Here is a 23,792-nt window from a genome sequence, read left to right on the forward strand (position 1 = left end):
CATGCGTATTACACTGGACCATCCACACCGTGACCGCCGAGCCCTCAGCCTGCTGCACCACACCACTACCATCCAAGCCATGTTTCTGCCCGATAGCAAGTAGGCAGACAGCCAGGCATACTGAACAATGTCACTGTCGATCGGCAATACCCCGCGCCAGCGGACCGTGCGCTTAAATGATCAGCCACTGAACGAAGGTATGGTGTAGTGCAACAACGCAAGAATGCAGCAGATGCTGGAATTGTTAAGGTGCAATTTGATGGGCTGCTCGGCATCTACCCGTAATGAAAGGGGGGAACCGAAATATGAGAGGTCTTTCTTCTCCCTTGCAAGACGATATTACTCGCTCAGGAGAAGTCAGTCTTACATGTACGTATAGGTGCTCTACGGGGAAATCAGCTTGTACTTCTTACTTCAAGAGGGCCTGCAGCCGTCCCAAATCCCGTGAAGCATCCTCATTGTGTTTTCCTCAATGACCTCACGATATCTCTGAGCATATCAATCAAGACTCGATTTCGGTGATTCTTCAAACCAACGATTTCCCCTCTTTCCAATGATGAACTACCTCACCGCCTTATTTTCCACCTCCCCAAAACAGACTTACCCTCGTAATCACACTTTCAGCAACTCTCAACCGTGCACTCGACAAAGCACTGGCTTCTCATCAACGGCGACTTCATCGTCAGCATACAGTCACAGTCACAAGAAACAAGAGATATCCGGGCGGTTTATCAATAAGAGGAAGCTCCAGAAACTCTTGAAAGATCGATTTGGCAACGACTACCAACTGCATGTATGTGTCAGAAGACAGCCTCCAGCAGCCCAGCTTTCGTATGAGTCTGTCGCAAAACTTTACTAATGCTTGATGCATACTACGACAGATGAGGTCAAATAACTATCGTCTATACGCAAGAAGACCACTGAGTGAGGAAGAGATTTTAAGCTGTTGCTGATGTTACTTTCTTGTGTTTCTCAATCATCCCGTCAAGTGGTTCAGGTGCTTTTGTACATATAATGATGCGATGTTTTCGAAGGCCATGTCTTATATCTCCATCGTCCCCGTCTTCTTGTTCGCCTTACTTCATGTTCGCCTCATCTACTTAGGTTTTCCTGCTTTCTGTGCTAATATCTCCTACTTAATCAATTGGACACGAAGTGACATATAGGATGTGTTTCCGAGAATATCCATGGTTCTTGCTCATGGCTGGGACTGTACTCATCCGTGCTTTTCTCAGAAGGCCCGGTTGAGCGACATGTGTGAAAGCAATGATCGAAAGCTACATGTTATGTTACTCAAAGTACATGAAGGTAGGCTTGGCAACTGCGCATCAGTAACCAACCTTTCGTTGTTGTATTTATGCGATGCAGCAGCTTCGCGGTCCAGCAATCTGAACGAAAATGCTAGTGGTTTGCAGAACTGTTGTCGAATGACGACTCGACCCAGCTCCTTCGTAACCTAGCGTGCCAGATTCCAATGGTTTCTGCTCACATGTATGTACGCCTGACGTATTACTCGAGATTTAAGGCGCAGTTAAAACGGAATTCCAACCATCGAGGAGCCTTTATCAACTTAAAGAATAGCACTTGCCCGTCTGATGGATGCATAGACCATCCGGCTGAGGCAGCCCTCCCCTCATGTGTCATTTCCACCTCTCTCATGCAATTGCTCTTTCTGTCGGACGCCCTTTTTCGCCACCCTCCATTATCAAGGCCATTAATTACCAACCTTCCCTGTGTTAAAGGACTCGACGAGGAAAGCCATTTCTTGTATACCGAGCCAGATTTGAGCACTAACCCGAAAATAACGAAAGACTGGTCTGTCTTGGGCCAACCCACCATGCTGCGCCCGTTTAAATGGATGATATTACGGGCTGGACCCGATTAGTGGACCAAGGCTGAAGCCCAGATTCTGTCACGACTTACCACACCGCTTCCGCGGAGGTTCTATTCGAGCTTTTCTCCTTCGCGGAAACCCCGCTCCAAATCTCTTCTCTTCAGCTTAGATTCTATGTACTGTAATGACCCTACATGGCCTCACGAGGGCTGGGCTCTCAACTGATAACAGATAAGACAAACCGGAAAACTTCCGGCACTCTGCTTTTGGGGCACATCATTCCTGGTATCAAGAGTCTGGATCGGGTGATCAATGCGATGAGTTACCTGGCTTTCCTAGGACCTTTCGGGTACAAAGATTGACACAGACACAGAGCAACGTATGCTGGTCTTGCCATACAGCCAAAGAGCAGTGCCAGCACGAGCGCAAGTGCTCCTGCACTTGCCGGAGTAGGGACAGGTGCCGAAGCTGAGGTGAACATAGGATCGGCCACGAGAGCCAGCGATTCATTGGAGGTCAATCAGTTGGAGACACAAGTTATCGCGCTTACGCCACGCTACATCCAGGCAAATCAGCGCTACTCGGTTTATTGCCTGTATCAAGCAGCGCGGGAGATTGAGAGGATGAAGGACTACCGCAATCATAGTTAGCAAAGGTGCACGGGAACCTGGCATGGGATTGTATGATGCATTGTTTGGTAGATAATCTGGGCCTCTTGATGTGTAATATGATGAACTACTCGGAATCTGCACGTGATTTGTGAAAAACGGAACAGTATGAGTCGTTCTCTTCCCTTGCGAGACAATGTTACTCGCCCAATCATAGTTATTGCCCAAATTGCAGTCCAAAGGGACAAACAGCCGTCATAAATCCTCTGAAGCGTCCCCGGCAGGCTATGAAGTAACCAAGAGAACACATTTATAAGTACCTCAGATAAAGCTGGCGTAGGCCACTTCTCGACATGGCTGCGAGACATGAGTGTTGGTTGCGGTGCGACTTTTGCAGGCATGGGCTATCCAATTCGATACAGTCATACACTAGAACCACGGTGATCATCCTCAAGGGTTTATACGTATCTGAACTGATTTCGAAGGGAATCGGGTCTGTGGCATGTATTGTAGTTGAAGCATTCCTGTAGAAGAGCCCTGTGTCAAGACATGCCCTCACTCAATAATCATCTCTTCAATGAAAGAGGCCCGGGACCAGATATCCATGTTCATGAAGTATTCTGAACACACATCAGGTGCTGTGACCGCGACGTTATTGCCGTCTCCACTAAACCACCCACATGGCGCGTGAGACTTCATCATGCCGTCCATGAGTAGAGGCGTCTCGAAGGTGTCAGATTCCTGTTCCAGCCACCTTAAAAGAGAAGGTAGTTGAAAGTGATCTGAGATGGCTGTATCGATAAGATTGACCTTTCGGTAAGTGAGAAGCTCTGTCTGAACTGCCGCCCAGAGAACGCCAAGATTCCGGTTACCAGAGGGCAGGTCAAGGTAAGTATGTGCGTAAGACAGCGGGCACTCATCCCGCTCATCATGCTTCGAGCTGCTGTCTCTCTCATCTAATATCTCGTCTCTGTCTTCATCGTCGTAGAGTTGACAACATAGATTCGACTTGAAGCTGAACTTCGTGAACGGCTCGTCTTGCTGCGGGGACGGAGTTGTGTGGCGCAAAACCAACAAGAGGCATCTCCAGCCAAGCTTAGAAGAAGCCCCCCAACCTTCACTTACTGCTCTGGGAACTTGGTCCGCCAGTTCTAAGGCAGTCATGGGTCTATGGAGACACAATCCTTCATCAGGAGACGAGAATATGTCGAGGACTGACAAGTCTGCAACTTGAGTGGGGTCAGCTCCTAGTACAAGGAGACAGACTAGACAAGCCAGTGCCCCAAAGAGCGTTTCTCCACTCTTTCCATTCTCTGCCAAATGGAAAGCGACAGCCACAAGAGTATGCAGCGGGCCTAGTTTCATCTCAAGCCCGCAGCTGGTGCAACGTCGTCGAAAGAGGCCGCTGACAGTGTTGATGTTTGGCCTTGACGGGCGCAAAAAGATTGCCATCATGCTGTGGCACACGGCCTGTACAGAGCTATGACAAAAATTGTGCTTTCAAAAGTCCGGAAGTTTCACTTGTCCAGATTGATAGAGCTGTCGTAGTTCTGGTGAATTGGCGTTCCACCGCCCACAAATATCCTTCTCTTCGCCCGGAAAGCGAGTGCATCGGACGAAGCTTGTGCTGACCTCTGGGGGTGAAAGATTTGTGTGGGAACGCAGGACTGAAATCATAAGACAGTCTAACACAGTATGTTCGTTGGAGTCCACGTTGTTGAGAGCGATGGGATAATGGTAGTCTGGAAATGCCCAAGTGAGTTCACTGAGCATGAGGCAACAGGTTCTTCCTCCATCTAGAAAGGATGCCGCAAGATGGTATGGGTGGATACCCGTGAGGTCCAATCTCTCAGTCATGGCTGAATGCTGCATTTCGCAAAGAGTTTTTGAGATGAGTTCTACGTTGCCAGCCATAATGGCAAATGCCAACGAGTCCAATGCCAAAGGCATGTTAGATGTCGAAATGACCTCTGAAACGACTTCACAGGCGATCGGAACCTCCTCGGGAGCAGTTGTACTGAATCGGTTGTGGATAAAGGCTTCATGAATGGAGTTTTGATAAGACTGGGATCTCTGAGAATCCGTCCACGCAGTCCAAGACGATTGATCACCGGGATCAAAACTCGCTTGTTCTACACGTGGAGAAGACGGTAAAGACTCGTAATGAACTGTATCTCTATGGTGAATGGCCCAGTGACATAGCTGTGTTGGTCGTGGGGCTTCGGCGAGCCGGGACCCCGATGAAGATTGTCCAGAAATCCGTGCGGGGGGCGAGCGGGAGTTCTGAGGCGTTCCATTGGTGGCTGCACCAAATGTAAACTCCGAGACCATTCCAGCTGTCCATTCTTGAGGGCCGGTTCCCCAAAACTTGGCCGTCACGAAGCAGTACATCCAGTAGTCATGCAGCCAGTCTGAGAGTGTTCTGTAAAGTAATTAGCATTATGAACCAGTAAAACCATTGGCAGGAAATCTATACCTTCTGTCATTGACATTACATCCACTCAACAACTCTTCTCTACGTCCTTGTAGAAGCAGGCTTGACCGATCCAGCATGGTCTTCCTCCGAATCAGAGCAACACCAGGAGACATGTCCAAAGCTTGGCCAGCAGATGCCTCGGGGCTGTTGATTTGGAGATATTGCGGGGTCGGTGGATTGCAGTTGAACGGAGACGCTTGATCGTCTTGCCTCCCGAGCGAGGCACGGTACGCGATGTATGGCAGGTTCCACTGAGAGACTCTTGGAATCCATCTGGTTAGACTCTGATCTATTGAAGTGGTGGTGGGGATGATAGCTTACATGCCAGGGGTCAATGGCGGGACAGAGTGGTGACGAATACTGTCATTGATGAACCGCTTCACCTGTTTGCTGTCCATGGGCATCATCGACTCCCCTTGTCGGATCTTCACATCCGAGGTGCTGCCTCTGACACGATTGCGCTTCCCGAGGGCGGTAATCGCTGCGGTCTTCTCTACCTTCTTCGTGTTTTTTCGGATGTCCCACTGGCCGAGACGATAGCGATACTGAGCGGGCCTATTTGCGGCATACGTCAGATGACAGGATGACAAGGTTATGCTTATGCTATTCTCGGGAGAAAGGTTGACCAACGATGCATCAAAGCCATGGTGCTTCTTCATGAATTCGGAAAGTTTCGGGAATGTGAGTGGGCTGCTTGTAGTGTCTCCCAAAAAGGCCTTGGCGATTATGTCCTTGAGATGGTCCCATCGTTTCTCATAAGGAATGTCATGGAACGTAGCCTGCCGGGGCGGGCCAAAGGTTCTCGGGGCGTCCATTACTACGCCACGGAAAATCGAGGCAGCAGTGATGTTTGGCCCGTCAAGGTAGAAATCGAATAGACTCCAGGTGCAGATTCAGTAACTCAAGATGGACTTGAAAACCTGTTTGGGGGAACCACCCAACGAATTGATATATGAAGGCCAAAATTGATGGACGGGAGCGTTGGGCATTGACCGAAATTGTTATGGAAGGAAGGAAGGAATCAAAACGCTTCCAAGGAGGCGGACCCATACGGTCTTATTCCATCGACCTCGTGGTGGTTGCTTTGGGGCTTAAGGCAACCGATGCCTTATTTCAGAGAATGACGGTATGCAGCTGAAGCAGCCCTTCATCCCACGTTCCTTGTATGTGTAACTCACAAAAGGCGACTCACCAATCAAGTCTTCACAGCTGACGCCTCACTGTCGTAGCGGCCGTGGCCAAGCCCCAAGATACATCCAATGAATGGCAATACAAAAAGAGAGAGGCCAATCGTTCTGCGCAACGACAGCCAAATCTCCACTCATCTGCATGTTTGGCTGGCAGTTGTAGATACTTCCAAGGAGGCTCTGTCGTATGCTTAGCTGTCATGCTGCCCCTTTCTCGGTCCCCCGCCCATTTGAGCTCTTCCGACGCCCCGCCTTGTCATTCCCTGCCAGCGAATAACTCGACAGAACAAAAGGCAACTGACCAATGAAAATGTCACCACTCATCTCGCCCAGACCGGTTGATTGACCCATCTTGAAAAGTGACACTAGTGTAGTTTCTGCAGGTGGCCGGAAGCCGTTCCCTCCAACGTCTACCATGCGCAAAAGGTGAGGATCCAATAGGATGCCAGGGTTTCTAGATGTCAGTGCATCACTCGCCGTGCCTTCATGACGACTGTGACACGCAAGGTTCTGCTCACCCGTCCCGTATTGACCCCTAGGCCTGGCTGCGATGTTATAGTGAGACTTACAAAAGGGGAATGGCCAATGACGTTCAATCTCGGTGGGAAAAATGGAGACTACATCGCACCTTGAGCTGGTGAACTTCAACTGACGGATGCAGATCTGGGCTGTCTACCTATGCCCGGCTTTACTGTGTTGCTTCACCATTGATATGTTTGCCTGATGTGGGAGGTAGAGGGCGAAGCTTTGTAGGGCGGCAGTGTCCGAGCCTGTATGTAGGTCAAACTGATCAACGTTGACTGGGAGGCTTCTAGAATGATAAATACCTCGTTCAAACCCTCGGATTCTCTTGTCTTTCTATGTTTGACATCAGCCCGCTCTCTCTCCACATAGCCTCACTGATCGACTCTTGAATACACTATTCAATTTGCGAATTTCAGAGCGTATCAGCAATTACCTCCTACTCCTCCTATCCCAGCCATTCCATCTACCTAGTGATCCGATTCACAAACGCAATCTACACGTAATTATGGGATCTTCACGCAAAAATAACCAGCCCGCGTAAGTTTTCGTCTCCAGTAGCCAATGTTTGTTTTGCCATTCCATCCTCATCTCTAAATTTTCACTTCGCAGACCCGCCCCTCCTTTCTCCGTGGACGAAGAGACATCGAGCACGACCGCCCGCTGCGGTTCGTCATCCAGATCGAAGTCGAAGACTACGAAAAACAACAAGGCTGGCTATAGGAAGGCCAAGAAGAGTGGCACGAATGAGCACGTAGGCGAGGATTTGGCCTTCATGGGAGCACACCTCTCGTGATATATTCTAGGTCACAGAGATTGGGATATTGTACGGGTCACTGGGAATTTCGCGATTCCATTCCCAAACATCAGTGTACTTGGGCAATTGGGGTACATCCACACGGCTAGGTTGGCGTGCATTAGGCAGGCTGGGGCGAGACAATCATTGATCAAGTCTTCCGTAGTTCATGGTGCAATGCCCAGCAGTTTCTGCCTCGTCATGACACCGTAAAGAAAGCTGGTCAAGGCGCATATGATGAATCTGAAGTCTCTTTTAAATGTTGAAGCAAGCTCAAAGGCAAATGCCGAGTCTTTCCGCCGCATGCTATATGCACTTGGGTAAGCATGTTCCGCTGAGATGTTGTAAAGGCACAAAACGTAGAAGATCATTGCAACTCGATTCAACTGCCCTGTCCAAGAAACAATCATCAACACTAAGCCTCATCTCAACACACCCGAGTAACTATCTACTTAGTTATACTCATCGTAAAAGCGCTTTAGTATGGATACTAAGACCGGAGTCTTCGAGCCCTAAACGGTGAGGCGAAGTCAGTTGATGAACGGATTAAGTAATCGATGGAAGGTGCTACAAGAGATTTTCAAGACCAAGCAGAGATAAATGCAAGTCGCACGCGGACAGCGGATACCTTTTTGGATAATGCTTTGAAGTAATGACATTGAGTGAACATGACATGAACTGGGGAACAATGACGAATCGTTGTAATGACCTCTAGTAGTACCCCAGCCATGGGGTCATTTTGGAAATCTCCCAATCTAGTATTCCACGTGATCGTCTCAATGATGCGGCATCTCATTAGATTGAGATGCAATTCCTTCACACCACACTTTCGTCTCCCATCCTTCTTCCGTATGTAGAGCCAAACTTGTCACCCATGACTACTTACTAGTACTCTGTTGTAAACCAAATTGCAGACCGAGGAAGTGTCTGTTTAGAACCTTCTAATCTACCACGTGTTAAAACTGAGAGAAGATAGCTCATTACGAGCAACTTCTTGCAAAGGAGAGAAAGTCGAATAGAGAAGAGTTCTATCCGGATGCAGAATCGGTAGGAAACAATTTCGGTCGCACATTCACAACTCTAATGTTAAGGAATAATATGAACCATTTTTCTTTACAAGAAGCACGTGCATTGCTTAGACAGTACGGATTTAGAGATGTCTGTGTACCTTGCATGATGGACGGAGTAAAACCGGATGAACGCAGAGTCCTGACTTCGTACACCGTCGAGACACTCCATTGGTAGCCATCGGGATACGACCCGTGCAGGAATCTTGCAAGTCTGACATCGGGCTGATTACGTCGATGTTCTTGTATTAAGCCGACGGACTATGCTCAGAACGAATTTCCGCCGGCTTTTGTGGATATAGTAACAGTTAGAATATAGTTGTGACTGGAACTGAGTCAGGATGCGAGGTCCACTCTCACTTCGTGGAGTTTTAGAGCCAAGAAGCTCACGAGGGCCGATAAGTAATGTTGAAAACTTGATTATTATTCAAGGCCAGTTCATTTTACGTTGTCATGGGTTCGCAGTGCAACTCGTCCACAAATACCTGCAACACGACTCGTGTCACATCCCAGCTCCGTCCCGAGGCAGTTGCTGTCAGTGACAGTTAGGCTTCTCTCGAGATCTAAAAGCAATAAGAGTTGATGATAGTTCTCCTAGGAATTTGTATAAAACATCACTTTTCCTTCGACTAACAAAAGGTAGGAGAAAGAACTTCTCAACCACCACAATCGATTCACATTGTCTAAGCCATTTGAAACATCAAATCACCCAGCAAATCAACAACAAGATCATCATTTTCAATTTTAACCATTCAAAATGAAGTTCACTATCTTTGTCACTGCGTTCGCCATCATCAGCGGCGTAGCTGCGAAGGTATGTCCAAGTCATTTTGCAACAAACGTTTCGCTGTGAAATATCTAGTGTGAACAAAGTGCTAACCTATGATCCAGGACTGCTGCTGCAATGTTTTGCCCGCCAATCAGTGTGATTGCAAGGGCCCCTATGCCGATAACGTCAACTGCGACGAGATCTGCCGCATCAGGAACAGCTTCAGCTGCTAAGCCATGCAAGACATGATATGGGCTGACACCAGCCTGAAATCCGAATTGGACTCTTAGGTGGACGCAGATCTGAGGTAGACACTGCTTGAAATGGGCGATGTGGGATCCTATGTCAGACCGGGTTTTCTGTTATATATCAGTGCCAATATACTCCGCATTTATGCAGCAATGTGATCTCTGCTATACGACTGGAGTCTAGGATTGATCTCTCAAACGACTCTTCCATAATGTCAAAGTTGAGGATAGCTGCCCAACGCTATCTTGAGTACTGGTAGGCTTGCCCATTAAACTCGTCCGCCTTTCTCAGACCGACCAAAACAGAACGCAAAATACTACACGTGTGCTGCTGTTCATCGCAGTGACCTTACATATAAAAGACGGAGATTATAGATCCATTGATCTCCGTGAGAATATGAATACTATCCGCCTGTGTTATGGATGCTAGAATACCTGTCATCAGAGCAGCTCGAATATCGATTGAAGGAAGAAAGTGCAAACCCCAGACAAGCGAAAGAAACCATTTCCAGACTTGGGTCTAGTTTTAATTAGGTTCAATATGTTTAACCCGGACCCATTGGACAGGCAGTAGTTCACTGGATCTTGGCGGGTAGCAACTAAGGGCAGCGCCAGGATCGTGTTGTGACCTTCTCTCGGAGGCCTCGCTCCGGTCGCGACCCCGAAGACAGAAGATTCGTGGAACATAGCCCCGTAGATTTCGCCAGTGGCCGGAAAGACTTTTACGATATTAAGAAGCTCTTGGAAGTTCCTTCTAAGCGTTCGTGATTGCTGAGAAAGCGACCGCCCGCACACGCCATGTGAGCATCGAGAGTAGTGATATGGAAGTGACTGAGATGGCAGCTTTATTTAAGAGTTGGTCGGTCGGCCGGCCGAGGTTGATCGAGAAGAATGGATTCCAGAATGCTAAGAGTTTGGAGAAGTCATACGTTTAGAAGTCGCCATCACAGCAGCAAAATGAAGTTCTCGCCAATCGCTCTTCTCGCTGTGGCAGCCGCCTCTGCCGAGGCCCACTGTAAGTCTGGCTGTCAATCATACGTATCTCACAGAAACCATAAAGCCGGCGCTGCACATAAAATACAAGATAGCTCTAACTTATTTGAACTTAGACACCTTCGGTCGCCTCGTCTACGGTGGCACAACCTACCCCGAATGGCAACACGTGCGCAAGACGCTCAACTTCTACACCAACGGGCCGGCCGACGGTGTGTCGTCGACACAAATCCGTTGCTACGAAGCAGACGCCGCTGACCGCGGCACGGTGACTACGCTGCCGGTATCGGCAGGCTCAACGATCGGGTTCGCGGCCAACGGGGTCGTGGGACACCCGGGACCGGCGAGCTTCTACATGGCCAAGGTGCCGACCGGTCAGACAGCGGCGACGTGGGACGGCAGCGGGGCGGTGTGGTTCAAGATCTACCACGAGAGGCCGACTATTACGAGCAGTGGGTTGGAGTGGGCTTCTACCAGTGAGTTGTTTCCAATTTTCTGCCTTCTTTTTTGTTGTCTCCAGAATAATATGACGGAGAAGAGGCTCGGAGAGTAGTGAAGGAAATGTTGGAAATGGGGGAAACAGGGCAGAAAAGAGGAGAAATGCAGAGACTAAAAAAGCTTTCTGCGGGTTTCAAAAGAAAAGGGGCCCTCTCACTTTAGTGGAGAGTGTGAATCGCGTGCCCGCAACAGATTTCCTTCGCATAGGGCTGATTCAGTGTTTTGTGGGCTCGTAGGGGGTTTCTCATGAGGTGGACGAGCAAAAGCTAACGATGAATAACGTCACAGACACCCAGATCCTCTCCACCAAGATTCCGGCGTGCATCCCATCAGGCGAGTACCTCGTCCGCGTCGAGCACCTGGCGCTCCATGGCGCCGCCACGGAGGGCGGAGCGCAGTTCTACCTCGCATGCGCGCAGGTTTCCGTGTCCGGGGGCGGGAGCACCAGCCCGTCGGGCCTCGTGTCGTTCCCTGGAGCGTACAAGTCTACGGACCCGGGGATCCTGTTCCAGCCGTACTGGCCCACGCCGACGAGCTACACTAACCCGGGGCCGGCCCCGTTCAGCTGCTGAAAAGCTTGTGAGGGAGATGCCGGGATTCCGAGAGCTCGGGAGGCGAGGACCGGGGTGGTTTTGGGGTGGTTTGAGTTAATGGGAGGGTTCCACTTCCCGTCGCAGGGACCGTTCATCCGTCTGATGGATGATGGGACGTGATGGTGGTCCTGGTCTGGGCATGATTAGGCGGACTTTGATTCAACTGAATTTCAGGTTTTTGTTGGGGTTCACCTCAATAGGAGACTACGTACCTCACACTATCACACTACACTCCCTATGTCATTCTGAGCCTGGGGCATGATCTGAGAGTCTCGACCATCATTTCCCCTCTTCCCCCGGTTGCCCCAGGAAAGCCACCCAAGCCACCTGGAGTAGCGTAGCTCGCCGGATTGGAATGTAGCGGAGGTTTCCCTCCTGGCGACTGGCCCATGGGCTATTTCCAGCATATAGTCTGGCGGACTAGCGCGGTGCGGTGGCTGTTTGGGTTAGGTCCGCGTCCCGCTTATGGTTAGGGATGGTCCTGGGATGTTCTGGGATGGTGAGGGATGAGATGTTCGGCTGGCCGCCACAGGGATGCGGGTGATGTCAGGAATTGCGGGGATTTGTACGTCATCCACGCGAGAGGCGTGGCGCAAAGCTCGAGATCTTCATCGTGCCCTTTTTTCTCTCACTCGTGTTTCCATCACTCTCTGTGTCTCTCTCACTGTTGTGTGTCTGCTCAGTCACACCACCCCCGGCCCGGTCACGTCGACTGCTATTTTGTTCTGAGCTCCCGTAATTCCCATCGCTCGATCGTTTTCATTGCTCATTCATATTGACAGTACCTTACTTACCTAATCCCCCCTAATTACGTCGCCGTGGTCTGGCCTGATTCCCATCCGTGATCTGCATAGATCGACAACCTAAGCTCACCTCCTACAAGTACAATTCACGCCGAGAAGCTCGATACCTCTCGTCCCCGAGTGCTACCCTGTTTCCACATTCCCATCATCTCATCAAACCCATCTACGTCCATCGAAATCGCGACAAAGGCTATTCTTTCGAGGCAACACATGCTCTCGTCACAGTCGATTAAACAGATCAACAACCCCTTACCACATCCCCATCGAAAGATATCATGATGAAGATGAATACTGTCACGATGGACGAGTACGGAGCTCCGTGCTTCCCTCACGAGACCCTTCTCACTCCTCCCGAGTCCCCCGAGCTCAAGCCTCCCGAGGTCCCAGAAGTCAAAGAAGCTGCTCCCGGTAACACCACCAGCATTCCCATTCGCAAGAGCAGAAGCCCCTCCTCCAAGAGATGGAACGGTGACGGCAAGGGCATTCAAGTCGACATAGGTGCCCGCCTGCGCGAGTACCTCGACTGCCTCAACAACCGCAAATTCGAAGTTATCGGCAACCACCTAGCCGACACTCTGATGCGCAACAACCGCAGCCAGACACGCGAAGAGCACGTCGAACGCCTTCGGTCGCGTGTCGAGGGCCTCGCGAGCTTCAAGATCAAAATTGACACACTCCTCGTCGACAAGAAGGCCCAGGCCGTCGCCGTGCGATACATCAACCGCGTCACGCTCGCCGAGGCAATGATGGACGTCGACCCCGTCGGCACAACGTACGAATTCGACGAGCAGTGTTTCGTGTGGTTCGACGACAGGGGCAAGATCTCGCGCATGCTTACGCTGCAGGATAACGACGGCATCCGCCTGCAGACACCCGAGGCCGCGACCACACCACGCTTCTTCATGCGCAGTCTTCCTGCGGAACCCATTGATTTGGCAGCAACCTACCGCAAGTACGTCGCGAGCATCAATCGGCGTAGCATGGTCAAGGAGTTCCCTCGCTACTGCAAGAAGGAGCTGCGACACAACAACCGCGTTCTGTCGGTGCAGGATTACGCGCGCAGCATGCAGTACAGCCAAGAAGCGATTTCGGGACTGTGGTTTAACATCCAGGAGTTGCTCGTCGACGAGGAGACGCAGCAGGTTGCTGTGAGACTGCAGATCTCGGGGACGCCGGTGCAGGAGTTTGCAGACGCGAAACCGAACGGGAAGAGCGTCAAGTTCCACCAGCACTGTATGTATCGCTACGACAAGGGGAAGATTGCGCTTGTGTGGGCGACGATGGAGTTGGATTCATACCGGAGACAGCTTCAGGAGAAGCCTGGCGACAGGAGAACGTCGTCCATGTTGGGCATCAACTGAGCTATGAGATACAACGATCTCAATGGTGCGACAATGTATTATTAGCTTACGATTTGACGGACTTTGGGACTATTTTGGAAAGACGGGAGCTGGAAAGGTTCGGAGCGCGGCGCTCTGACGCCAGGAGTTTTGGATCTTTCTGGGTTCATGATCAGCTTTGAGATAATTGTAATACGCGGTTGCCATATGGCAACATATCTCTTCGCAAAGAAATTGACGTTTCGACTGCAGTGACCTACAACTTGCCAGCCTGGCACTCTAGGAGTAGTACGATTTCAACATTGAGACAGATTTCTAGACTATGATTTGACTCGAGCATAACTAAAAAGAAAGGCCATGCGTCAAAGCGGATCATACAATCCCAAAGTCTAGCATAGCCGACAAGCTCGTCAACAAGTTGCACAAAGGAAACACATCTTACTTCGTCATTGAATAAGAACCCATAATAAGATTGGACTGCGAGAATTCTGCCCTGCCTCTAATACATCAAGTCGTTCGACGCCCTCCTTTTTCGCCCGTATCTCGAAGTCGGTACTTTTGAGATCAAGTCTGCTATCTCATCCAACTCTAAATGTCGGGGAAATGTGACGGCGTTCATTCTCTCAGTCTTGTCCCCAATCTTCACTACACATGGTATGCTAGCATCTGCACCATTTCGCCACAGGATTCTGGCAACTTTCAGGCGACGCTTTTCCAGCGCAAGGTTCAGTAGCGAGCCGTACTCCTCCACTGGTGCGTTTATATCCGCCCCAGCTTCCACAAACATTTCAATGATGTGGTAATGGTCTCTGATAATGGCAGTCGCCAACGCTCGAGACCAGGACGTACCTGGCCTGTTACAAGGCTTTCGATATTTCTGAAGTAGCTGTGCGATCTCTATGTGACCGAGTTTCGAGGCAACAGTGAGAGGGTCTTCGCCGTTTTTGGGTCTGTTCATGTATTTAAACCTAGTATTTTCGAAAGCCATGCTGTTGGATTGTTGGAGGTTGTCCGCAACTTCGTAATCAGCACCCTTCTCAAGCAAGAGCCGCACAACTGAAGTATGTCTCCTGTGCGTTGCTGCTAAAAGCGCGCTCCCAAACCGAGTTTGCTTATCGATCACTGCATGATTATCTAGCAGTAGACGCACAACATTCGTATGACCTTGCCTGGAGGCTTCAACAAGAGGGCTTCGATTATCAACCGAGCACAGATCAACCTTTGCTCCAGCTTCCAAGGGAAGGCGCGCGACTGTGTCGCGGCCCTCCGCTGCGGCTAGTAGAAGGGGGGTGCCTCCGGTCGTCGATGCGTTGACATCTGCCCCATAACCTAAGAGCAGTTTAACCATTTCTGATTGTCCTCTTGTTGAAGCTTGACTCAAGGGTAGTCCGTATATGTCTTCCCAAGGGTGTTTGGTGAAGCCGCGCGAATTGGGATCTGCTCCGCGGGCAAGGAGGAATTTTACCATCTGATGATTGTTTTGACCTGCTGCGACTTGCAGAGGGTTGCATCCTTCAGTGACAGCATTGATATCCACCCCTCTGTCCAAAAGAAGCTGGGCAATATCAAAAAGTCCAGACAAGGCACATGCTGAGATAGCAATGTTACATTCGACTGGTATTTCCAGATCAACTCCTCGAGAAATCAAAACTTTCGTAGTCTCACGGAGCCCTAACCCACATGCGCATGATAAGGCGGTCCTGCGAAGGTCTTGGATCGCAAGAGATGAGGTCATGTAATTATCTGTTTCACCCCCCTCCTCAAACAGACGCGACGTGTCCACCCAACGCTGGAGATACTTGTCATTTTGAAAAAATTCGGCTGCTTCCTGGGCAATATTCTCTACACTTTCGGCTAGTTGGGCGTATGTCGTCCATTGTGCCGCCTGTGGGTAAAGATCATCGCTACTAGGTCGGTTGAACGGAATCTTCGGAGACCTCATGAGATACACTAGAAGTTTGTGCGTCATACTGATACTCGCATTGATGAGACGAAACTCTTCCCAATGACATCCGAGTAGAAATTCCTTCACAGAGAAGTGGGCCAACTGAATCACTTGGTGATTTTGCCCGTGAGGACCTAGATCAACCTCAATGACTGACACGAGACTAGGACAATAAAGAGGAATTCCTGTCGGGTCTGGCATTCTGTAAATCGGATTGAATCCTTGCTGTCGAATAGCAAGCAGATCAACTGCCTGAGTCAAGGTAAGAGGTTCTTCGGAATAGAGGAGAAACTGTAGAAAAAGTATGGTTTTGTCTTTTCGGGGTTTCGGGATGCTTTCGAGAACCCGGCAATACATTTCGTTCAAGTCCCTAGGAAGAGACTTTAAGGCCTCTTCGATTTCTTCCAGATTGAGGCAACCTTCCAGCGCGTCCAGCTGGCATCCTTCCCATCTGAACCTAGTGATGTGTGTTAGCCGCTCGGTAACTTCACCAGTCTGCTGTCATCGCGGCTAAGGCTGGAACATAACTTACATGCCGTCGGCTTTGTCTTGCAAAACAACTCTATCGCCTTCAGACAAGAGAAAATCGAGTAGAGTAGTACTGAGGATTGTTTTGCCGCATGAAGCTAGGCCATGTAGCCATAGGTGCTGCCGTGATCCAGAATTCCATTCTTGAAGAGCTTGAAGTTGAAAGATCCATCGACATGTGCCTTTATGACGAAGACTTCGTGCGTTGTTAATGTTGACGGACGTATCGGGAGGATCAAGCCACTTCCGGATGCCCTCAATTTGCTAACCAGCCATTATCGTCTTGATGTCGGCTTTCGACTCAGCAAGAGTTTGGATTTGCTGTTCTTGTCTCTCTTCGACTATTTATCCCGGCAGTATTTTTTAATGACAATCTCTACCACGAGTATCGTTCTGGTGTTCAAGAGAGGGCTATACACCACTGACCGGACTTGAGGACCTTCGCACGTCGTGTTTCAAGCTCAATCCTGCTTGGAACAAGCTGAAAAAGAAGATCTTTGGCATATGCTGCGGCTGTCATGGCTGCGAACCGTTGCCAAGCCTTCTTCTTATGCGTATCCGCGTTCTCGCAGATTCCACGGATCACCAGACAAGGGAAATGTTTCATCAAGCCAGCAGCTTCCATTTCAAAGCAGAGCACATTTATCTCAGAGGATAGCTTGTCCCTTTTCGTAGCGTCCTTCATGAAATGATTTGAACAAGCAATCATGCCATAATGGATGGCAGGATTGTCTTCGTCATCTATAAGTTCGTGTCGAGGAACAAGATGAGCAGTGCTACAGGTCTCGGAACAATCTGTCGACGAAGTTGGTGGATGGGTGAAATCAGACTTATATAGCCTGTCTGCCCTGGATATAGGCAATGAATGGGTTTTATGGAGCCGTGGTCGCCGATTCAACACGTTCTCGATGTCCTCATTGATTCGATGACCGTCTAAGCCATACTCTGCCTCAAGGCCCCCCACAGCTGTCAATAGAGACTGAGGTGGCTGGTTTAGGTGGCCTATCTCCACGAAAGCTTGGTTCTGGATCGTCTTGCCGTATTCGTACTGAATGTTGCCGCCTTATCCATCACTAGGACAGCCAACCACGACATCACCTAGTCGGATGTCGTGTTTTCGGCTGGGCGCGCCGCCGCCAACGCCCACCATCAAGCCAATTCGGATATTCGGGAAACTGTGCACCATATCCCGTGCCACCACCGCGGCAGAAATGGTTCCATACGAGGACTTTGGCAGGGCAGCCATGACCACATTGTGTTTCCCAATTCGTCCTAAAGCATAGATGTTGTTGTTATTGTGAGCTAGTGCTTCAGGACCCTCATGCTTCTCGTCAAGGAATGCCTGGGCGGCAATAAACTCCATGGTGATGGCGCAAATCCAACCAAAGGTATACTCCTCAGAATTTGACTTGATCGCACTGGCGTGTCCAAGCAAGCCTTTCTAGCGTGATGTTCTGTCGAGATGTTTCAATGGAAATCGTCAATAGCGCAAGAATGAAGAAACTGAAAGGAGTCGAGGGGACCTCTTCAGCGCGACGCGCCGTCCGATAGCTTTCCAAAGACAGTACATGCATTCAGGCCAACAGATAAAGTCGATGGGGACGGGATCGTTTGGGAAGTGAAGAGAAAGCTCTCCTGAAGTTGAGCAAGGCTGTGCAACTCCAAGATCCAGTCTGCATGACTGACGTGGCATCTTGCTGAGCCAACCAGGCCTCAGGCTGCATTCTACTTCATGCGACCCGCTTGACGTACCGAGCACCTTACCTAGGTACTCCTAAAGCTCGAACGTCGACGCGTACCAGAAGTTTGAAGCTGCACCTTTCTACTCCACACTTTACTTGCGGCCAAAATCCAAGGGAAAAATATTATCCCGGTAGTTATTTTGCTCAATATCAGTTCATGGATTTTTTTCCGATTTCTCAATGCATTGCGACAAGTGATATGGATGATTGAGGACCCTAGACAGTAGGTAAATGTACCTACCTTAAGTCGTATGGATAGGCCCTTTTTCGGAACTCGCCTCTTAAGTATCCATTCGCTGAAAAAAAGCACCGGTATCTAATCATAGACGTTGAGACGGGAATCTCTATATTTTGAAAACAGACCACACAACAAGTTGAGTTAAAAACATTTTGAATATGCTAAAGAGGGCTTCACGATTGTTCAGACTGCCGCTTACTACGTACATACACATCAAAGTGACGATCAACGAAAAGTAGCCGCTATCATTATGCACCACAAAATGATTGGATAGCGACTTGATGTAAAAGCTTCATCCGCAGTCTTACCTAGACCAACACTCAATTCCGGCGCAATAATGCCCAGCCGCTCTCAGGTCCGATCTAAATATGATTTCGTAGAAGGGTGATCAACAGCCAGAAAGGATGTCCACATCCCGATCACTTTGAGATCTCCACACCATTAGTAGCACCTAAATGCCTATAGTCAGCTAAGCCATGAAAAGAAAGTCGAACGCCTATACCGAGAGCCGTTTTGATGCTGCCATAGATGGCAAATTGGCCAGCGGTGAGCCCACCAATCATGAACAGACGTGCCGGGAGCCCGGCGAATGAACCACGGAATCCGAGCTCGCCCGCAATCTTGTAAAGACGAAACGCAGTCCTTTCGCCGGGCAACCCCTTCGTCTTGTTGATTTTAGACAACATCGTGTCGGCTGGTTGCGAGATGATGGCAGCTGCACAACCTGATAAGAGGCCGGATCCCATGTTGATCATGAGCTGGGTAGTGCCGGTCTTGGCGTTATCGAGACGGGCGAAGAAGAACTCGGAAATCTTTTCGAATGAGACAAATTTTGTAACCGTGTATGGAACTCTTTGCTGATCTCAGTACGTACAGCAACCCAGCTCATGAAGTACTGGAATACAACTTACTGTTTAAACAAGATGGGGCCGAATCCAGAGTATAATGCGCCAACACCCTCATGCTTCAAGATCTTGCTGAACCCACCTATCAATCCGTTGGCGAAACCAGGCACGGACACAAGTCTAATGCGAGTAGCTTCCGCGGGACAAAGTGTGACGGCAGAGCAACACTCAGCACAGGCTGCCGAGACGGAGTAGACTGCAGTACGATTCCTTCTCACTTTCTCGAGTCCAATGATCTCAATTGATTGTTTCTTGAAGAGTTCATAGAGTCCAAATTTGACGCCTCCTTGGATGAAGTAGCCGGTGAACGTTGGGCCCAAGCCTGTCAGTAGACCACCGACCCCTTCGTTGCGTATTACTTGGCGGAAACCTGCAACCATGCCACGGTTATAGGTTGCTGGGTCAAGCTGTATCTTCGTCTTGACACTGTGGCATTGTGGGTGAGTATGACATGTGAGGAAAAGGGTAATGAGACGACGTACACATCGACGGGTGTGAAGACAGCGTGAGTTATGGAGCAACCCAAAGCACCGGCGAGCGCGAATCGAGCATAGAGATCCAGGCCTTCCGGTTTCTGCATGTTGGCTGGAGCCAATGTAGCAGGACATGCGGCAGCCATTGCGATATTCACGAGCGCGAAGGAGGCGACTTCGAGAGAAGCATGTGGGTGATGAGGTAGAGCGATGAGAGAACACATCATTAAGAAAACTGGCTCATGCGACACAACTTATGACTTGGCGGGTGATATCGGGTTACCTCGGCGAGCATTGAACGCCGTATATTACTGTCGCCGATTCCCCGCTAGACCCCGACCGGGCACCACCAGCGGCCCGTACACAATCTGGTCGCTCCGTGTGTCCATAAAAGCCGGAAAAGAAAGACAACCCATCGCACACATCATGTCTCTCAGTACTTCTTCTCTTCAGCCGGCTTGTAGGATGATTGCGACAGCAGCGTGGCGTGAGTTCCAGGCATACCGCCTCCCCGCGGCCGGCGAAGCTCATCGGTCCCCGGAGGTGTGGATCCCCGAAGATCCGCTGGATGCAGCGATTCATCATCCTCTCACTCGGGCAAGGTGGGTCGCGGCTCCGTTCGTCGCCTCGTACTGCCCGGAGCCCTCGGCCGGTAGGACTTCCACAGCTGGAGGGGATATCGCAGGCAAAGTGCACTTTTATTTGCCGATGCTACCTCCCTAGACCTTGCTGCATGTCAACCTTATCTTGAGGCGTATACTCACATTACTAGCAGACTTTGGCAAACAGTCTTACCCTCCAAAGTATGCGATCTTAAGAGTCTATGAGCTGCCACACACTGTTGAAGAGTACGAACGCTTGTTCGGGTCTGAGAAGGCCAAGGTATCGGCGCACATCAGCTTCTTAGAGCAAGGATGAGAGAACAAGATCTCTGTAATTTTGTCGAGACTGTTTTCATCCTGTTGGTTCGGGTTCCCGCGGGCCTACGGATAGCTAAGCCTCATGATCCACCGGCGAAAGCAATCTGCGGACCTGGGGCGATGGCAGGATGACAAGGACCCATGTCAGCCTATCCTGATTGGTGCGGGGATGGCCTGATGCTGATTTCCCCTGAGTCCTGCATGCTTTGTATCTTTGTTTTTTTGCGGTCAGTTGACAATCGAGAATGTCATTGAGAAGTGAAATCTAACACATAGGTCGCTGTGATCGCTTGTAGTTTGCGACAGGTACTTGGCATCAACCCTGATGGAAGTCTCTAAAGTTCAGCCCTATTGTTCCACGGGCGACTTCAAGATGCAGACATGCAGGTTGCCCTAGGGCAAACACACTTAAAAGTTGGAAAATGCCAGAGATCTTAACGGCCGCCAGTTCCAAGATCCCGCCCGCCCAAATATGAACATCCCTGCATTCCCGCCGCCTTGTCTCACCGCCCCCTGCGAGGCGCGAAGAAAGGGTCCAACCTGCTCAGCTGGCAGCTTTGGTCTCGCCCTGTTGGGGGAAGGGGAGGGGGCTGCCGGCAGGGAAATATTGTTACTGTTACTTCTTTAAGCGACTCGCGCTTACGGGCACTTTCTCAACAGTTTTGTCACACAAATTTCTGCTCGAGAAACATACTGTTTGATTCTTTCTCGCCTCGGCATCTTCTCGTGGAAAGCTGAGCTTCGCTTCGCTTCGCCTCGACTGCGTGACAAGTACCATGATCGAACCCACCACCAAGATCGCGCATACGGAGCGCGCTTCGCCCGTCGCATCCATGGCGCCTAGGCTTGGTCACTCACAAAAGTTAAAGATCATTGACTCGAGCCGGAGGAAGAAGTTCGTCCAATGGCTCTTTGACAACCAGACACGTACGTCGCGAAGAGTGTGGAGGGGAAGCTGACCACCTCTATTATTGCTGTGCATTACACCCATTCGTCCTACAAGTCAATGCTGACCTGAAGTCTTCTAATTGAACAGACCTTGCCTTCCATACAACTGCCCCTCTACTCCTCACACACATTTGCATCCCCGCGGCGCGTCCGTATACATCCAAGTTCATCAAACTCTCATATTACAATACGACCACCGGCAAGTATGGCGCCGGCCACGACGACCTCTACTTTGTCGCGTTTTGCGTGGTTCTCCTCATCGGCATTCGGGCCGCGCTGATGCGCCACGTTCTTGAGCCCCTCGGCCGGCATTGGGGCATATCGAAGAAGAAGGATGTTGCCAGGTTTTCGGAACAGGGCTCGATGCTCACGTACTACAGTGTCCTATGGCCAGTGGGAATGGTACAGTAGATTTGCATTTTCATTCCGTGGGCACATTGTCGACTAACCGGCGAGTCCCTAGTATCTCTATTGCAAGGCGCCATACTACCTCAACATGAAGGAGCTGTGGAATAACTGGCCACAGCGAGAGCTCGACGGCTTGATGAAGGGATATATCATGGTGCAATGGGCATACTGGGTCCAGCAGGTCATCTCGGTGAACATTGAGGCGCGGCGCAAGGATTACTGGGAGATGATTGTGCACCATGCCATCACCATCTCACTCATTGCCGCATGCTACGCGTATCACCAAACCCGCGTCGGCCATCTCATCCTGGTCTTAATGGACGTCATTGAGTTAATCTTCCCAGTTAGTCCTCCTTGAGTTGACACCGCGCACCAAGCCACCTGCTAACAGTCACGATAGCTGGCCAAGTGCCTGAAGTACATCGGCTTCACGACCCTCTGCGACGTTATCTTTGGTGTCTTCCTCTTGGTCTGGGTCTGGACGCGCCACGTATTCTACCTCATGACCTGCTGGAGCGTCTACTACGACCTACCCCGATCTCTAAAAGAGCCATGCTTCCGAGGCGCTCCCAGCGATATTGAAGGCCCGTTTTCGGCACCTAAGGAGGGCTGGTCCCATCTCCTCGAGCCGTTCAAGGACCCAGCAGGGACGGTATGCTTCACCAACGGCATTCGATATGGCTTCTTGACCTTTCTCCTCGCGCTCGAGCTTGTCATCTGCGCGTGGTCATTCTTCATCATTCGTGTCTCAGTGAGAGTGCTCAAAGGGGCTCCCGCCGAAGATGTTAGGAGTGACGTTGATGACGAGGAAGAAGAAGAGGAGAAAATTGAGTATGAGGAGATCGAGGCCATTGAGGAGGATGTCGGCGTGGAGTCTATTGACCTGAAGGCTTGGGATAGGTCCTCTTCCCGGAAGGAGCCTTCGAGCTCCAGGGTGAGTGGCGTTAGGACGCACAGTGGCCGGAAGGAGTTGCTCAACAGAATTGGCTGCGAGAAACAGATTGATTGAGGGAGGGCTGTGGCGATGATACGCTTCGTTGGCTGGCCAAGACTCACAGACATAATAAACTCCATTTGCCCAGTTCATGACACAAAACTTGCTAGATCCTATTCTGGTACTCGTGTTTTCTCTCCGTTCACATCGTGGAACTCCGGCATGCCCATGGCGCCGTGGCAAGGATTTGTGATTCTTTCGAATCCCAGTTTCAACAATTGCCCTCCAATACAATGGAAAGTGATGTTAGCTCTCACGTACCACTCCGACCACGATTGATGAGCTTCCAAGAGGTCTCATTTGGCAGCAGCATTGGCTGGAGGCGGTGTGCAGCTCCCGTCCCCTCATGAATCGGGACCGAGCGAGACCCGCTCCGTTCGGAGCAATATGACGACATAAACCCTCCGAATCGGAGGGTAAAAAAACTCATACGCGTCTCAATCGTCCAGTTCGACTCTCTCCCCCTTTTTCATTCCTCAGCCTCCCGCAACAATTACATTATCCACCAGGGTATGGCGGGGATGGCGAGTGGCAGCGACCGTTGGAAACGTGGGTCCTAATCCTGTGATTGGAGGCTGCCGAGACATGGACACTCGCATGTTCACCAAATCCAGCTGAGAAACCTCTCAATACAGAATTTCGGAGGTCACAACTTAGACGCGGATGTAAGAGTGCTCGCGGAGCTGAAATGACATCTCGTAGAAGACGCGCTATATGGATTGTCTCCCATAAATCCTTACTTAAAAACCCCAACTACGTCCTCAAACGGGATAAGGAAAACAATCTTCCCCTTCTGGACTTCTGCTGACGCCCCCATTTGATTAATTGTGTGTCACACACACCGACCAACAGTAGCCCCTGCATTAAGCTATCCCAAGACGGACAGCTTTCTAATTGCGCCTGGACTGCCTGCGTTGGGGACGCCCGCTCAAATTATTTGGTCCCCTCATGATCTCG

At 50.3% G+C, this 23,792-nt stretch overlaps 6 protein-coding genes across 6 annotated transcripts; 3 read left to right on the forward strand and 3 right to left on the reverse strand.

Annotated features, from left to right (window-relative positions):
- Positions 1-3,670: 3,670 nt before the first annotated feature.
- On the reverse strand, positions 3,671-6,035 carry BDZ83DRAFT_156815 (uncharacterized protein). The gene is made up of 4 exons (XM_060501369.1): positions 5,549-6,035; positions 5,240-5,473; positions 4,919-5,179; positions 3,671-4,864 (listed from the first exon to the last, which is right to left on the reverse strand). The coding sequence occupies exons 1-4, from the start codon at positions 5,731-5,733 to the stop codon at positions 3,943-3,945; spliced, it is 1,602 nt and encodes a 533-aa protein (XP_060358223.1). The 5' UTR covers positions 5,734-6,035; the 3' UTR covers positions 3,671-3,942.
- Positions 6,036-10,464: 4,429 nt separating this feature from the next.
- On the forward strand, positions 10,465-11,570 carry BDZ83DRAFT_592789 (family 61 glycosyl hydrolase; the record flags this gene model as incomplete). Its single annotated transcript, XM_060506564.1, has 3 exons — positions 10,465-10,522; positions 10,617-10,976; positions 11,287-11,570. 3 exons carry the CDS (start codon positions 10,465-10,467, stop codon positions 11,568-11,570), a joined length of 702 nt encoding a protein of 233 aa, XP_060358224.1.
- Positions 11,571-12,678: 1,108 nt separating this feature from the next.
- BDZ83DRAFT_592816 (SnoaL-like polyketide cyclase) lies at positions 12,679-13,755 on the forward strand (the record flags this gene model as incomplete). Its single annotated transcript, XM_060506570.1, has 1 exon — positions 12,679-13,755. The coding sequence occupies one exon, from the start codon at positions 12,679-12,681 to the stop codon at positions 13,753-13,755; it is 1,077 nt and encodes a 358-aa protein (XP_060358225.1).
- Positions 13,756-13,796: 41 nt separating this feature from the next.
- On the reverse strand, positions 13,797-17,570 carry BDZ83DRAFT_724440 (uncharacterized protein; the record flags this gene model as incomplete). Its single annotated transcript, XM_060512655.1, is given in 6 exon segments — positions 13,797-13,910; positions 14,432-14,856; positions 15,220-16,136; positions 16,212-16,471; positions 16,647-17,269; positions 17,282-17,570. 6 exon segments carry the CDS (start codon positions 17,568-17,570, stop codon positions 13,797-13,799), a joined length of 2,628 nt encoding a protein of 875 aa, XP_060358226.1.
- Positions 17,571-18,606: 1,036 nt separating this feature from the next.
- BDZ83DRAFT_657575 (mitochondrial carrier domain-containing protein) lies at positions 18,607-19,711 on the reverse strand (the record flags this gene model as incomplete). Its single annotated transcript, XM_060510971.1, has 3 exons — positions 18,607-19,039; positions 19,099-19,518; positions 19,575-19,711. 3 exons carry the CDS (start codon positions 19,709-19,711, stop codon positions 18,607-18,609), a joined length of 990 nt encoding a protein of 329 aa, XP_060358227.1.
- Positions 19,712-20,910: 1,199 nt separating this feature from the next.
- BDZ83DRAFT_684567 (TLC domain-containing protein) lies at positions 20,911-23,290 on the forward strand. The gene is made up of 4 exons (XM_060511241.1): positions 20,911-21,412; positions 21,522-21,835; positions 21,897-22,184; positions 22,242-23,290. The coding sequence occupies exons 1-4, from the start codon at positions 21,262-21,264 to the stop codon at positions 22,848-22,850; spliced, it is 1,362 nt and encodes a 453-aa protein (XP_060358228.1). The 5' UTR covers positions 20,911-21,261; the 3' UTR covers positions 22,851-23,290.
- The last annotated feature ends 502 nt before the right edge of the window (positions 23,291-23,792 follow it).

This window comes from Colletotrichum acutatum (assembly GCF_030867785.1).
Source record: "Colletotrichum acutatum strain CBS 112980 chromosome Unknown BDZ83scaffold_199, whole genome shotgun sequence".
Taxonomy (NCBI): Eukaryota; Fungi; Ascomycota; class Sordariomycetes; order Glomerellales; family Glomerellaceae; genus Colletotrichum; species Colletotrichum acutatum.